This window comes from Octopus bimaculoides, chromosome 25 (genome assembly GCF_001194135.2).
Source record: "Octopus bimaculoides isolate UCB-OBI-ISO-001 chromosome 25, ASM119413v2, whole genome shotgun sequence".
NCBI lineage: Eukaryota > Metazoa > Mollusca > Cephalopoda > Octopoda > Octopodidae > Octopus > Octopus bimaculoides.
Window position 1 is genome coordinate 17,688,531 of NC_069005.1, and position 16,280 is coordinate 17,704,810.

General features: G+C 35.5%; 1 protein-coding gene across 1 annotated transcript in view; it reads right to left on the reverse strand.

The window, feature by feature from the left end:
- LOC106872571 (pleckstrin homology domain-containing family M member 2) overlaps window positions 1-16,280 on the reverse strand; it is a 192,258-nt gene that overhangs the window by 11,975 nt on the left and 164,003 nt on the right. The window contains exons 10-14 of the mRNA XM_014919604.2: window positions 15,874-15,962; window positions 13,034-13,166; window positions 10,801-10,961; window positions 9,900-10,131; window positions 5,632-5,808 (exon numbers count right to left, since the gene is read on the reverse strand). Of these exons, the coding sequence (XP_014775090.1) occupies window positions 5,632-5,808; window positions 9,900-10,131; window positions 10,801-10,961; window positions 13,034-13,166; window positions 15,874-15,962 (792 nt within the window). The remainder of the gene's footprint in view (window positions 1-5,631; window positions 5,809-9,899; window positions 10,132-10,800; window positions 10,962-13,033; window positions 13,167-15,873; window positions 15,963-16,280) is intronic.

Here is a 16,280-nt window from a genome sequence, read left to right on the forward strand (position 1 = left end):
AAGGGGAGGTAATTGGTTATCATTGTTATTGTTACTGTTGTGGGCAAGGGAGATAACTGTTCAGCTTTTGGTAAGGGGAGGGGAATATATATATATATATATATATACACACACAAATAAGTTTCAAAACACTTGTTTAATGAGGGGATTTATGTACAGTTGCGTGGCTTAGTGGTTAGGGTATTCAGCTCACGGTCGTTGTGTCCTCAAGCAAGACACTTTATTTCACGTTGCTCCAGTCCACTCAAAAATGAGTAGTACCTGTATTTCAAAAGTACCTGTATTTCATAGCCTTGTCACGCTATGTGTCACGCTGAGTCTCCCTGAGAACTATGTTAGGGGTACACGTGTCTGTGGATTGCTCAGTCACTTGCACATTAATTTCATGAGCAGGCTGTTCTATTGATGATATCAGCTGGGACCTTTGTCGTCATAACTGACGGAGTGCTCCTTACAGTGATATAATCGTGAATTAAAATATGTAAAAACATAAAAGTTGGTTATGCGTGCATATTAAGACATGTTCTGTATTTTTCAATGAAATGAGTTTCTTTATTTAAACGTTCTTGTGGAAAGATTGTGTCTTTGCAATGGTAGAAGGGGTAGACTGTGAAATTTGGTTTGATATTATCTGCACATTTTTCTATATGTTCACTGAGTGGAATTTGCCTGTATTGCAGGAAAGAGATTTGCTCTTTATGTAGAGTGGTTCTCCGTCTCAAGGTCATACTCATCTGTCCAATATAGTTGTGTCCACAACCCAAGCAGGTTATTACATAAATTAGGTTCTCAGAGGCACAAGTGAAACTAGTTTTAATTGTGAACTTCTGTCCTTGTTTGAAAAGGAAATCTGAACCTTCAAGTAATTTGGGGCAGGTTCCACAGTTTGGGCGTCCACATTTTTTAACCATTGGTTTCGTGGTTGTTTTGTAAAGCTTCACATTTGTTAGCAGTCTCTTTAGCGATTTGTGTTGCTTTTTGCATTTGATGAGTCTGTGCGTTTTCAGGATGTCATTCATCTTTGGATCTCTAGTTAGTAATGGGAGATTTTGCTCAATAGTATTGAATGTCTCACTGTTTCTGGGGTTGTGTGTTGATATAAACAGTAGTGTTTTTAAGATGAGGTGTGGTGTTATGTTTTGTTGTCCTTAGTGTTTTTATGTCTAATTTTTTGGCACATTTCAATATTTGTTTTGTATGTATACACATAAGTACCTATATATTTTGCATTTTTTTAAATGTAGATAGTATTTAAGGTTTTACAAATATTGTCTCCCTTGCACCAATTACAAATATACACCATTTCTGTTTTTAGATTTCCTCCTTACGAAAAACATAACACTATTTTCGCCATAAACTAAATATGTTGAAGAAATAATCATTTATATTTAAAAAAAACTTTTTTCAATGCGTAATATAGATCAATTCCACATTTTAATACATCTTTACTCAAGTTTTTATGTATTTCGTAAAGTTCTTTTTTTATTCATTTTGAAAAGTCATCTATATGTTTTTAGATAACGAAAGTGACATATAATAACTATATTGTTTATGGATTGTTGATTTTTATGTAATACTTAAATGAAAAACTATTAATCAATCTCACATACTAGTCTTAGCTTCCTATTTACTTAAAAACAGTAGAAATGACAGTTGATGGTTAGCAAATCTTTAAATATAAATTTCAGATAACATATAACTGTTTCTTTGGTATTTCTGAACATGCATACACATACATTTTAACCAGTATTTTCTATAGTGAGTTTTTTAAAGTAGATATGTATTTGATTTAATAGCAAGGAAGTCAAAATTTTAAATATTAGATATGTAACCACCCAAGTCCTTCAATATCTTTAGTCTCAATTCAAATAATTGTGAGTGGAAGAATGAATATACAAATACCTGAAAAATTCTATGTATATTTTAAGCATCTTTTTGTTTATTTTTTATTTTACTTAAATCTCACCTACCGAAGAGGACAAATTTGACCTTTATGATGTTCTATTTATGGAAACCTTGGTCCTTTTATCCGAGACAATTGTCTGGGAATATGAAATATGAAATAAAAACTTAATCTCTTTTTACATCCAATCTGATTCATTTATTTTATTTGATGAAATTTATTAAACTTTGAATGCTTTCATACCTATATGTTGTTTTTTTTAAATTTGCAAATAAACTATGAGGAAAAGTCATAAAAAATCTACAGAAATAATTCCTATTATAGGACAAAGATAAAGTCATCCGGATAAACATATGATACATATATATAAATATATATAAGTCTGTATAGAAAGAAGTTGTTCTTTCTCAGGGATATATTATCCAAGCGTACACCAGTTTTGCACTATATCAATTAGCAATACCGGAAATTTTTCATGTGTATATGTACTAGTGTTTATCATTGGTTCTTCTTCAATGATAGTACTTTACATCTTTGAAATTCCAAATGTCACTATGAAGATTTCCATCATTTTTGATATAAGGAAAAAAAATTTAATTCAAAGAAAACAGAGAATACATATACTGAATAATCAATTTATTATCATAGTCTTCATATATTCCTTTTTAGATGGTATTGGAATATTTTTTATTAATATGTCTATGTCTATCTTCTCCATTTTATGGGTGGAATGCTTACTGAAGCTGCGTATATAACGAGTGATTAACAAATCTGTATCGAAAGAAGTTGTTCTTTCTTATGGATATATTATCCAAGCATATACCAGTTTTGCACTATATTGATTAACGATACTGGAAATTTTTCAAGTGTATATGTACTAATGTTTATCGTTGGTTCTTCTTCAATATTAGTACTTTTGAATTTTTAAACTTTTTTCTCCTATATCAAAAATGATGGAAACCTCTATAACAACAACTGGAATTTCAGAGGTGTAAAGTACTAATATTGAAAAACCAACAATAAACACTAGTACATATGCACATGAAAAATTTCCAGTATCATTAATTGATATAGTGCAAAATTGTTGTATGCTTGGATAATATATCCCAAAGAAAAAACAACTTCTTTCTATACAGACTTATTAATCACTCATTATATATGCAGCCTCAATAAGCGTTCCACCCGTAAAATGAACAAGACAGATATAGACATATCAATGAAAGATATTCTAATACCATCTAAAAGGAATATATGAAGGCTATGAGAATAAATTGATTATTCTGTGTATGTATTCTCCATTTTCTTTGAATTTTTAGGTTGCACTGATAGACTGCAAAAACTCAGATAATGTAAAAGACGGTGGCAATACAATTGAAATGAATCATCAAAAAAGATCCAACAAAAAAGACTGCTGATACCACAATGCTCCAGACACAAACAATCAAATGGAACATCATGAAAACAGAATCAAAATGCCACCAAATAAACATAAAAATAATAATAGTACAAATAACTGCACATGCCATAGAAAATCTGCTTGTCCACTCATGAAGCAATGTATCCAAAAGACATAGTATACAAATGCAAAATCTCCACATCCCAACATAAATACATGGACATAGATGCCATGGAAAACCAATTCAAAGTCCATTATTGCAACCACGTCTCTTCATTCCACAAAATAAACAGACAACATGCAACTTCACTGGCAGACATAATACAGAGACTGAAAGAATCAAAAACTAAATATGAAAGGAAATGGTCAATAATAAAAAATGACACCCATGTAATTCACTATCCAACAAATGTGACCTTGGCTTTGAGGAAGCATTGAGTATACTGCTGAGTAATGAGAACCTGGTAAACAAGCATGATGAGAAAATTCCAAGGTGTAGCCACCACATCAAATATGCATTTTCAAGATGGGACAGTGTATAAAGATTATAATATCTATTATTCTATTTCACCACATGCATCCTTTCCGTCTCATGTCTATATATATATGATGGAGTGTGTGTATATATATGGAGTGCCTAACAATATGCCTATGTGCATGAGTATAGATAAATGTATGTGCATCTATGTATGGGTGTGAAAGTGTTTGTTGATCAGTGTGTGTGTATGCGTGTGTGTGTGTGTATATGTATGGGGACGCCCAGAGATGTAATTGTGTGTATATGTGTGTCAGTGATTGTATATGTATGAGTGTATGTGTGAGTGTATTTGGGAAATAATAAAGTTTAGCATGTGCAACCTAACATGTGAAACAAAACGGACAGCCAATGTATACAATGCCACTCATGTCGAGCATGTAGAGGCATGCTGACAGCAAGCAAACTGGAACTGCCAGTGTCTACTAGATTCAAAAGAGCCAGTTAGATGTGTTAGCATCAAAGTCAAAGATTTACTTACGGGGAAAGCGATTATATATCACCTGAGGAGATACAACTGGATCCCATTGCTTAATTTAAGTCCTGTATATATGTGGATCTATGTTGTATCGCAACATGTGTAGCATTTATTTAATAGCTCTAAACATACTCCTTCCTGTTGACTCTAGTTATTCAATTTTCATATATATATATATATAATTGTTATATATTGCAGTTGGTTAGGATCATGTTGATCATAAGGTATTAGCTTACTAGCTTCCAACATGTTATTAGCTAGCAGTCCACATTGAAGGAACATTGATAAATTATTTACTTAATTAATCAACTAATAATATTTCAATTTCATCATTCCAATGTAAAATTTAGAACAATTATTTAAAGTTAACAGGTACTCCACAACTCCAATTTCAGTAGTAATATTAGTCATATATGGCATGCAGCACATAAATACAATTGGAGGAGATTAGACAATAGCAGTTCAAGCCCTGCAACATATGTTTCATTATCAAGACATTTTATCCATAATTTCATGCACTGCATCATTATCATATCCATTTCTTTTTTTTTTATCTCAAGTTAGTTTCAATGAAGACTATTTCAGCTGTTCAAATCAATAGAATTATCTATTTAATGTATCAGAGTAATAAGTAGCTGAGTATTCCATAGATATTTGTATCTTTAATACTCAGGTAGTCACAATATAATACTTTATATGACAAAGAATGGATCCTCAAATCAATGCTACTGTCCATCCTATAGGTTTCCACGCACAGTTTCTATTTGCCAAATTTCATTCACAAGACTTGGGTTGACTCAACTCAACTTAAGGTATAAGACACTTGCCAGAGGTCAGAGTATGACTGAACCCAAAACCTCGTATTAGTGTAGCTAATTTCTTAACCATTCGGTCATTCCTGCATCCCATATATCAGCTCTATATTTCCTTACATCCACTGTAATCCATTGATATAGTGCAAAACTGGTGTACACTTGGATAATATATCACATTAAATCCTTGGGTGCTTTTAACACAGCCCACTCTGTTACAAATATTCAGAGCTGGCCTTTATTCTGAGGTTGACCATGTGCCATAGTTTCTTCAGACACCCCCTTGTGCATGCATGCACACACACACACAAACACGCACACCACCACTACCACCACCACCACAACCAGCAACAGCAACAGCATCAGCAGCAGCGGTCTTAGCATCCATGAGAAAGAAAGGATCATAGGTACATCGGTTTTTTTTTTCTCTAGTTAAAGTTCTAAGAATAAAATAAACACAACGTGTTGCTTGCAATACAGTATCAATGTGAAGAATAAAAAATTTACCAGAATACAATAGGAAGAGATCTGGTTGTCTTGGAGAATAGCTGTGACATCTTCCAAATTGGCACTGCCCAGTGTACGGAAGAAATTAGTCTGTAGATCCTCATGACACATAAGTAACTTGTTTTGACTTAGTAAAACACAGCAACCAATACAGCTGTTTGATATCACTCCACGATTCTGAAAGTGAAAGTGAAACAAATAATGAAATAAACAGAAGTAGATGGGTCAGTAGGAGGCTTACAGAGTTATTTTGCAAACCCACATCACTCCACATTTACTTCCACTGCCACTCCGACCATCCGCATCATATAATTCAATCAAATCCAAAATCCCAAATTTTAAGGATAAAATGGATTTGTACTGATATAGGGGACTACTGGAAACATGCTTTTGTACACCATTATGTCAAACATGGTTACAGTAAATCACAATTAAAGGAAATTGCAAATGACATAGCTAAGATTAGCAAGGAAAGTCAAATTTTCCCACACAATTTTAGCAAAGTACAATGATGGAATTCTTTTAGTGATTAACTGGCACCAACATTTTGCTGTCATTTCAAAAGTGTTACATAAAAGTTAGCAGCATGTTGTGGAAAAATATCCCTGTTTCTAACATATATTTCTTCCGTTGCCTATTGTAGCCTTTAGACAGAATAAAAACATAAGAGAACTATTAACCTCTATTTTTGACTCCAAGAAAACTAACATTGTAGTTTCTGCACACAGTACCTTGAAAAACAGCCACAAGAGAGGTAAGCCCTGTTCATTATGCAACAACATGAGTCAAGTCAATTCCATCAGGAATCATAACAGAAATGCTGAGATTTACATGGAAGAAGAGATGTGTAGAAATTCCCATTTGGTGTACGCATCAGAATGCACCAAACATAACTTGATTTATGTTGGTTGTACAACAGAACAATTATACAAAAGATTCAATGGGCACAGATATGATGTCAGGCACAATAACAGTAGTTTGACAGAATTTGCCGAACATTTTGCATCAAACGGCTGCAATTTTGAAAAAGACTTGAAAGTGCATATTCTCAGAAAATATTCTGAATCTGCTTCACTTTCAGTCCTCAAAATGCATGAGGAGAAATATGTTTGAGAGTTATTAACATAACACTCTGGAAGGATGAATAAAATGACAGGAGAATTTCATCATATTTACACAAAACTGATTAAATATTCTTCTTTTTCCTTTTCTTTTCTTCTTTCTTCTTACCAGTTGTAAACTTGAGAATTGAAGACTGATGATGTCATTCCATCAACATGGGAACACTGGTTGCCTCATTCAAATTTTGGATTTGAATTTTTATAATTTTGGATTTGTATGTATCACTTTTTATTTTGAACTCAACAAATACAGACTAGCTGTTGAAACATTGTTCAACTAATAAAACATCTATTGCAATCACATTGCACTCTTTGTATTGTCTATTTACCTTTATGAGGAGTTACATCAATCCTTTTAAAATATCATCATCATCATCATCACCATCACCATCACCACCACCATCATCATCATCATCATGATCATCATCATCATCATAAATAATATTAATACTCTAACTTTCTGCTTTTGTACATACCTGTTGTGTGCGTCACACTTACTTCAAAGAAGTGGCAAAGCAACAGAGAAGACAGAGAGGAAGTAAGAGAGTGAGAGAGAAAGTGAGAGAATGAGAAAGAGAGAGAATGAAAGAGACAGTGAGTAGTGACGATGTTCATTTTGTTTTTTTTAAATATTTATCACATTGCAAGAGAAGTAGATACATAGATACATATACACATTGTTAAATCAAAAGTGGGAGAGAAGAAGGACACTTTGTGTCCCTCTTCTTTCCTGCTTTTGATTTAACAATGTGAAAGAGAAAGAGAGAAAGTGAGAGAGACAGTAGATACATAAATCCAAAGAAAAGTTCATACATAGATACATACACACAGTGGAGGCGCAATGGCCCAGTGGTTAGGGCAGTGGACTCGCAGTCATAGGATCGCAGTTTCGATTCCCAGACTGGGCGTTGTGAGTGTTTATTGAGCGAAAACACCTAAAGCTCCACGAGGCTCCGGAATGGGATGGTGGCAAACCCTACTGTACTCTTTCACCACAACTTTCTCTCACTCTTACTTCCTGTTTCTATTGTGCCTGTAATTCAAAGGTCAGCCTTGTCACAATGTGTCATGCTGAATATCCCCAAGAACTACGTTAAGGGTACACGTGTCTGTGGAGTGCTCAGCCACTTGCACGTTAATTTCACAAGCAGGCTGTTCTGTTGATTGGATCAACTGGAACCCTTGACGTCATAAGCGACGGAGTGCCAACAACAACATACACACAGCAAATATTGGATGTCAGTTTCACTTTTCATTACCACACGAGAATAAAATTAACTCACAAATGGTTGAGTACTCCACAAACATGCATAACATTAACTTAGTTCTCAGGGAGATTCAGCCTCACACAGAATATGACAAGGCTTGCCCCTTTGAATTACAGCTACAACTCAAGACACACACACACACACACACACACATATATATATATGAATGTATTTGTGTGTGTGTATAGTTTAGGTTAGTTAAAAATGTTTGCAATAATAAGTGTCGCATGGTGGAAATAAATGCAATTACCAAACTTTCATTCATAAATCCATTTATTATTTCATTCTTTTGCATATCAATTTGTACATGAAGGTTCTTTGAATATGTATGTTGTATTTTAAGGCTAAATAGTAATACCATTTATGTTTGTGTAACTGAAATATTTTGGTTGGATTATATAGTCATTGGTGTTATAATACTTTCTATATTCTGTAACTGTCACAATATACTTTTCTAGACCTGATTTTTTTGTAGGGAGGGGCCAGTTGATTAGATCAACCCCAGTACACAACTGATACTTAATTTATCGACCCCGAAAGGACAAAAGGCACAGTCAATCTCGGCAGAATTTGAACGCAGAGCATCATAATATACAAACATTTCTCATGGCACCAGTACACTGTTTACAGATGCTTACATTTTTTTATGTTTTCCATGAATTTTTCACAGACCCAGCTAGTTATTATTATCATTATCATTATTATTATAAGCTTTGTGCTGCTAATAGAAAGGGTTATTATAAACACTCCTAAGATAGTGAACTGTAGAATTGTGAGAATGTCAAAAAATTCACTATGGTATTTGTTCTGACCCTGTACATTCTGCATTCAAATCCCACCAAGGTCAACTCTATGCTTCATCCAAGTACTAGTCTGGCACTGGGGGGTCAATTAAATAAACTAACCTCCCTCTTCTTAAAATTGCTAGTCTTGTGCTTAAATTAGTTAAGGCATTGGACACAATGCCTTATAGTATTTGTCTTATAGTATGGTTCTTTACATTCAGAATTCAAATCCTGTCAATGTCAATTTTATCTTTCATCTCTCCATGATCTACAAAATTAGATATCAATCAAATACTAAAATTAATGATATTAACAATTCCACTCCCCTCAAAACTGTTAGCTGAGTGCCCAAAGTAGAAACAAATATTATAAACACTTTGTTCCAGTTATTTATGTTCTAAGTTCAAATACTGTTCATCTCTCCAAGGTTAATAAAATAAAGTCCCAAATCAAGTACAGAGGCCAATGAAATTTACGAATCCCCCTCCTCTTAAAATTGCTGTTTTTGTGCCTAAACTAGAAGCTATTATTATTATTATAAGCACTCATAAGACACAAAAGATTGTACCTTTGAATTCGCATGTACTACATTCTTAGCAATAACATCTGCCAATTTAATCCCCTTCAGGGACTTCCTTTAACTTTAGCTGTATCCAACATTATTATAATTTATTATTACAATCACTGTAATATCACTGAAGTATGTCTTTTGGTTCAACTCATGCCACTCTAGCTATCCAGGAAATATGTTAAATTTTCCTCCAGGGCTCTTTTTAACTGCAGGTAGGTGTCTCATAGCATCTGGCCTTGTACCAACGTATTACATCCAAAGACTGGATCTTTGGATTCAGTAGTACTGTACTCCTGACAATAACATCTGTTAATAGGTCTTGCAAATATTAAGCCATGAAGATTTGTTTTAAAATTTGGATTAAGAAGACACTGCAAGAGAGCAGAGTCAAATGCTTCGACCGACCTCTAAGTGAGAAGTGTCACCTATCACAACTAAACCTCCAAGTGTGTGGTATTATCAGTCTGCCTCTAATGTGTCATCATCTTCCATTGTACCCCAGTTCTACTTCTCATTCACTCACCTGCATGACTTCAGAGGCAGCCTGACAGAAGCTCTGTTGCCACTCATTAGCCTCCAGTGGTGTAGCAGCAGCAATGTACCAGTAGTCACCATTGGTCAACATAATTTCTATGGTGTTCTCTCTGTCGCTATCAGTAGCTCGTCGGCATCCAGTACAGTCCTCAATGCCCATGTTGATGAAAGCTGAAGGTTTACTATCTGTCTTGTTGTTATACATACAAAGTGCTCCATCCCTGAAAAATAACAACACATCTGAAATATATTCCTTATGAAATCTTTGGACATCTACTATTTATGAAAGATCACCAGAAATTATCTTTCTGCTTTCTGTGTAATTATACCTGACTATCTTTTATTTGTACTTATATTTTCATTAGCTCAAGTGCTGTTTCTTATAGCCAGCTGCTGCTTATTTGGATTACAACTCTCATGATGTGACACTGGATTTTAGGCATTTGATGTGGTTTGAGCTCTAATCTGTGCTTATCTATTTATCTACACCTTTTGACGTATTCTTACTCTTCATGTGTGTGTATATGTAACAGATTGGTTTTACATCAAACAAGGTGTCCACCACAGCTGCATCCTTTCTCCAAATCTCTTTAATATATATCCTGAGGTAATAATGAGAGATGTGTTGTACGGTTTCACTGAAAGCATCAAAATTAATGGTAAGGTCATCACAAATCTGAGTTATGCAGATGATGTAGTCCTCATAGCCAGCAGCATGCAAAAACTACACGATTTAGTTAATAGAGTAAACAATGCAAGAACTCAAGTTGGGTCTCATCTGAACCCCACCACCCCAAAAAATAATGTGTGTGTGTGTGCACGCATGCACACATGATATATACTATGAGATATACAATGAGAAAGTTTTAAAAAAGACAGAGTCAACTTACTTGAGTACGAAATAACCTGGTTTCCACATGAACCCCCTAAAGTAGTCATGGTAACGATGGAGGAGGTATCCTTCCTTGTAGGTCCACTCCCCCTGGTTGCAGGTCAACTGAGCATCTTCCCAGTGTATCAGCTGGTAACTGTGAAGTTCAACATCATACATCTGAAAATACATATATTTTTACATTTTACTCAAAAAACTAAAACCATAACTAGTTGAAAATAGCTGAAACTGCTGAAAATTATTTGAAACTAGCCATTGGAGCTGAAACTACTCATCAATTAATTAGTTTCTTATCATCATTGGCATTTCCTGGTATTGAGAAATCAATGCCATTGAATTTATATACGCGTTCTAAAATGGCTGTATAAGCCTCTTTTTAACCAAAAAACTTCTCTGAGAGTAACAGTGTGAGTCCTTATTGTTGTCCCTCTTCCTTACACTAATGTCTCTTCAAGTTAACTTTCTGTTGCATTATCAAAAGGACATAAAAATTAGATAAAGCCATGAATCATTTTACATATATGCTAACAAGATAATGTTATGAATCACAAAATTCTTGATTGGAGCAGACTTAATATCAGACTGTTGATGCTTCTGATTGTTCTCTCTATAGAAGAAAAATGCCAAATATGATACAAATTAATTAATTAATTAAATGCAATATTCTGCCCTCACTGCTTCCTTATTTCTCAGCATCCCACCTGCTTATCTATCTACCTTTTTGTACCTTAAGGGTACAGCCTCATACCTCACCTCTATTATCCTTTCTCTTTTTCCTGCTGGGGAATCCATGTATCACCTGCTCTTGTCACTCTTTCCTGTTTTAGCCTCTCTATACCTGGCAGCTGCTACAATACTGACCCCCTACTCTGTGAAGAGGTCTTGTCTTGTGACTTACTCGGTGACACCCCCCACCCCCACCCCACTGGTGCTGGTGCCATGAAAAAGGAAAAAACAGTATACTCTATAAAGTGGTTGGCATTAAGAAGGACATCCAGCTTTAGAAACTTAGTCAAAGCAGACACTGAAGACCAACACAACCTTCAAGCTGGTTGGATCCTGTTGAACCATCCAACCCATTCCAGCATGGAACATGGACAGTAAACAATGATGATGTAAAATGTCTATATTTACAGTGGCTGTACAAGTTAAGGTGTTGGACTAGTAACTACATGGTCATGATTTCAAATGGTATAACTATATCACTATAGCTCTGATCACAGCCTTTATCAGAGATAATTGGGACTACATGAGAACAAGGATGACAATAACATTAGAAGTCATTACATGGTAGCTTCTTGGTTCACAAACGAGGGAGTCATGGCTGGAATGCTTTTGATCAAAGGTTTACTGGACCAAGGTTGCTTGGAGCTAAATATCAACAGCAAGGAACCACATCTTAGATAATGTGATCCTAGATATACCATGTCTGATTAAAACATAGGATAGTCTTAGCTGGAACACACTTGATCAAAAATATATTGGATCAGGAGAGAGCTGGGCTTAAACAACAGCAACAAAGAAAAACACATTATATTAATGTGGCCCTAGATACATTATATCTAAGTAACAGATAGAAAGATTGTTGCTGTAACACATTTGATCACAAGTCTGTAAGACCTGAGCAGCCTTTGACTAAACAACTGTAACAACATACACTATCATACCATATATTAGATAATGCACCCTTAAATACACAATCATCATTATCATCATCATTTAATGTCTATTTTCCATGCTGGCATGGGTTGGACAGTTTGATAGGAGCTGGCTAGGCATGAGCGTGCACCAGACTTCTGTATCTGTTTTGGCACGGTTTTTACAGTTGGATGCCCTTCCTAATGTCAACCACCTGGCAGAGTAGACAGAGTGCTTTTTACGTAGTACAAGCAAGGATAGTTTAAGCATGGTTTTTAAAGTTGGATGCCCTTCCGAATGCCAACCACTTTACAGTGTGGACTGAATGTTTTTTTGCATGGCATCAGCACTGGCAGGGTCACAATATTTAAATAAAAGACTGAATGGTCATAGATGGAATGCTTTTGATAATAGGTCTGCTGGATCAAGACTGATCTAGAACTGAACAAAAACAACTGTAGCTGTTCTAGATACATTATAGCTAGAACATTTTGACCGTTGGTCTGCAGGATGAGAGCTGAGCTGAGTGGTGCTAAATAATAATACCAAACACCAACAAATTAGAAAAAAGACTAAAGAGGAAGATGACTTACAGAAGACTTTGTCTCTTGGGAAATGTATTTCTTCATTGCTATCTGCTGAGAAGTGGCATCTGTGAGAACACTCAGTTTTGGGATGTTAAAGAAACTGGTTTCCATAGCATGAGATAAACAGTTAATTATTGACCTGGTTGGAAGGAGAGATAAGAGAGAAGAGAAAATTACTTTATTCACAGAAATTATTTTATTGAAATTACAGCAAAACAACTAGGGCTGTTTTTAGTAGTGTGCCTGTGGAATTTATATACATGTGTGTGTGCTAGTGTTTCTATGTATGCATATACGGAGACTGCATTAGTTTTTCTGAGGACACTTCTTTCAAGAGCTTTAACCTTTTTCTAACTTACTTTTCTACCTTATTTTTCAGATAAATAATGTCAGACTGACTCAGAAAATGAAAAGGTATGCTGTAATCATTGCCTTAAAAGCTTAGCATATTGATATAGAGATAGCACACTTCCTGGAAGTTGCCAAGTCCTTCATTGTCAAAGTTCAAAAGGGCCTGGAAGCTGCTGACAGGGATCCAACATCAGCAGCTAAACACAAAAAACAAAACTGATATACCCTGTGTGTGTGTATGTGTGTGTGTGTGTGTGTGTGTGTGTGTGTGTGTATGTGTGTGAGTGTGTGTGTGTGTGCATGTGTGTTAAAGTAATAAAGTTAATGTCTGGTCATAGAGTGATCAATGGTTTCAAATCCATGAAAGCTGTTGCTTCACAGATGACTCATTAGACTCTAGTCCAAAGACAAATTTAACTCTTCACCTCTTATTTCTCTCTTTTCAAGATCAGTGATGGTTTGTCACTGGAAAAAGTTATAGTATTTTGCGAGTGGGGTGAGTTTTCATCACTAGCTGGTGATTAACACATGCTGAGGACAGGTAGCCACCCAGAAACTTGAGTCTGTGTGTATCACGTAAGGCTAGGGGTGGGAGCAATGACCTCCCCTCGCAAATACTAATCGGACACAGAATGTGTGTCATTAGCCAGCTGGAAGAGATGTCTTCCTGGGGCTATAGACGCCAATAGCACTGTCCCGTATAGGACGCCACACTTGGTTGGCAATTATATGTTACGATTCCATATTGCTACTGTTTACATCTCACCCAGAGATTTAATATAGCTTATTTCTCCTTTTTCAAGATCAGCGACGGTTCTTTCTCAGACATATGAAACATTGACAGTGTATATATATCTATATATATATATATATATATATATCATAACATATAATTGCCAACCAAATGTGGCATCCTATACGGGACAGTGCTACTAGCGTTTATAGCCCCAGCTGGCTAATAACACACATTCTGTGTCCAATTAGTATTTGCAAGGGGAGGTCATCACTCCCTTCCCTAGCCTAATGTGATACACATGGACTCGAGTTTCTGGGTGGTTACCCATCCTCAGTGTGTGTTAATCACCAGCTAGTGGTGAAAACACACCTCACTCACAAAATACTGCATGCTTTTTCCAACGATGAACCATCGCTGATCTCGAAAAAGGAGAAATAAGCTATATTAAATCTCTGAGCAAGATGTAAACAGTAGCAATATGGAATCATAACATATAATTGCCAGCCAAGTGTGGCATCCTATATGGGACAGTGCTGCTGGTGTTTATAGCCCCAGGAAGACATCTCTTCCAGCTGGCTAACAACACACATTCTGTGTCCTATTAGTATTTGCGAGGGGAGGTCATCGCTCCCATCCCTAGCCTTATGTGATACACATGGACTTGAGTTTTTGCATCAGTACTCATCCTCAGCATGTGTTAATCACCAGCTAGTGATGAAAACTCACCCCACTCGCAAAATACTATATGCTTTTTCCAGCAACGAACCATCGCTGATCTCGTAAAGAGAGAAATAAGCTATATTAAATTCAATAAATATTAAAACGGGCAAGTTAGACAAAAATGATATTAGCAACTTCAATGAAGAGTGTAATAGACATGTGTGGGTGATGTGTATGTGAGCGTGTATTGAAGGAACTGTACTATCAATTCCTCTCATTTAATAAAAAATATGCTCTATACATGTACTGAGTTTTTGTTCTTCTAGAGATAGTCATACATAGTATTATATAAGACTGTTAGTGGAACAAAGTCTAGCTCCAGCATGATAGAGAATCACCAGACTGAGGTCAACCTTTAATGATATCCTCAACATAATGCACCATATGTCCCTGTCCTGAGAGGAAGGCCTAAAGGGACTTGGAAAAGTATAAAGAAGTCATGGGAACATACATGGTTTTGAAGAAAACATCAGAAACATCAGGGGGCTAGTCAATTACATCGACCTCAGTGTGATTTCATCGACTCTGAAGGGATGAAAGGCATAGTCAATTTCAGCAGAATTTGAACTCAGAACATAAAGACAGAAAAAATGCCAATAAGGATTTTATCTGGTAAGCTAACCATTCTGCTAGCTCGCTGCCTTAATAATAATAATCCTTTCTACTATAGGCACAAGGCCTAACATTTTGGGGGAGGGGACATCGATCCCAGTGTTTCACTGGTAATTAATTTATCAACTCCGAAAGGATGAAAGGCAAAGTCAACCTTGGTAGAATTTGAGCTCAGAACTAAGCAAATTGCCCAAAATGCCAATGATTGTGCCAGCTTTCCACCTTAATAATATGTGCCTGGTGTACCCATATCAGACAGGTAGTCATGATGGGTATACTGAGTTTTATATATTTTACCCCAGTGTCCCTTTGATGGCATGCAGTGCTCTCTCACTCAATAATAATAATAATAATAATAATAATGGTTTCAAATTTTGGCACAAGGTCAGCAATTTTTAGTAATATTGTTAAACACATCAAACCTTACCTGGATACTTCTTCATCTCCTGTGGTCAGCCAGAATTTACGTCTTCGGTTGGCACATACAATATTAATTACTTGACTATTAACACTCAGCTATAATAATGGAATAAATGAATGGCAAAATGAGAGTTTGGTAATGACAACTGTAATACATTATTATGTTTATATTAACAATTAATAATTTTAAGGGAAAGGGATTAGTTGATATCCTTGACCCTAGTACTTGAGAAGTACTTTATTTCATTGACTCCAGAGTGATGAAAGGCAAAGGTGACCCTGGAGGAAACTGAACTCAGAACATAAAGAGTTGGAAGAAACACCACTTCACATTCTAATGATTTTTCCAGTTCACTGGAATATATCTCTGGGTGAGATATATGTATATATATATATATATATATATATATATAT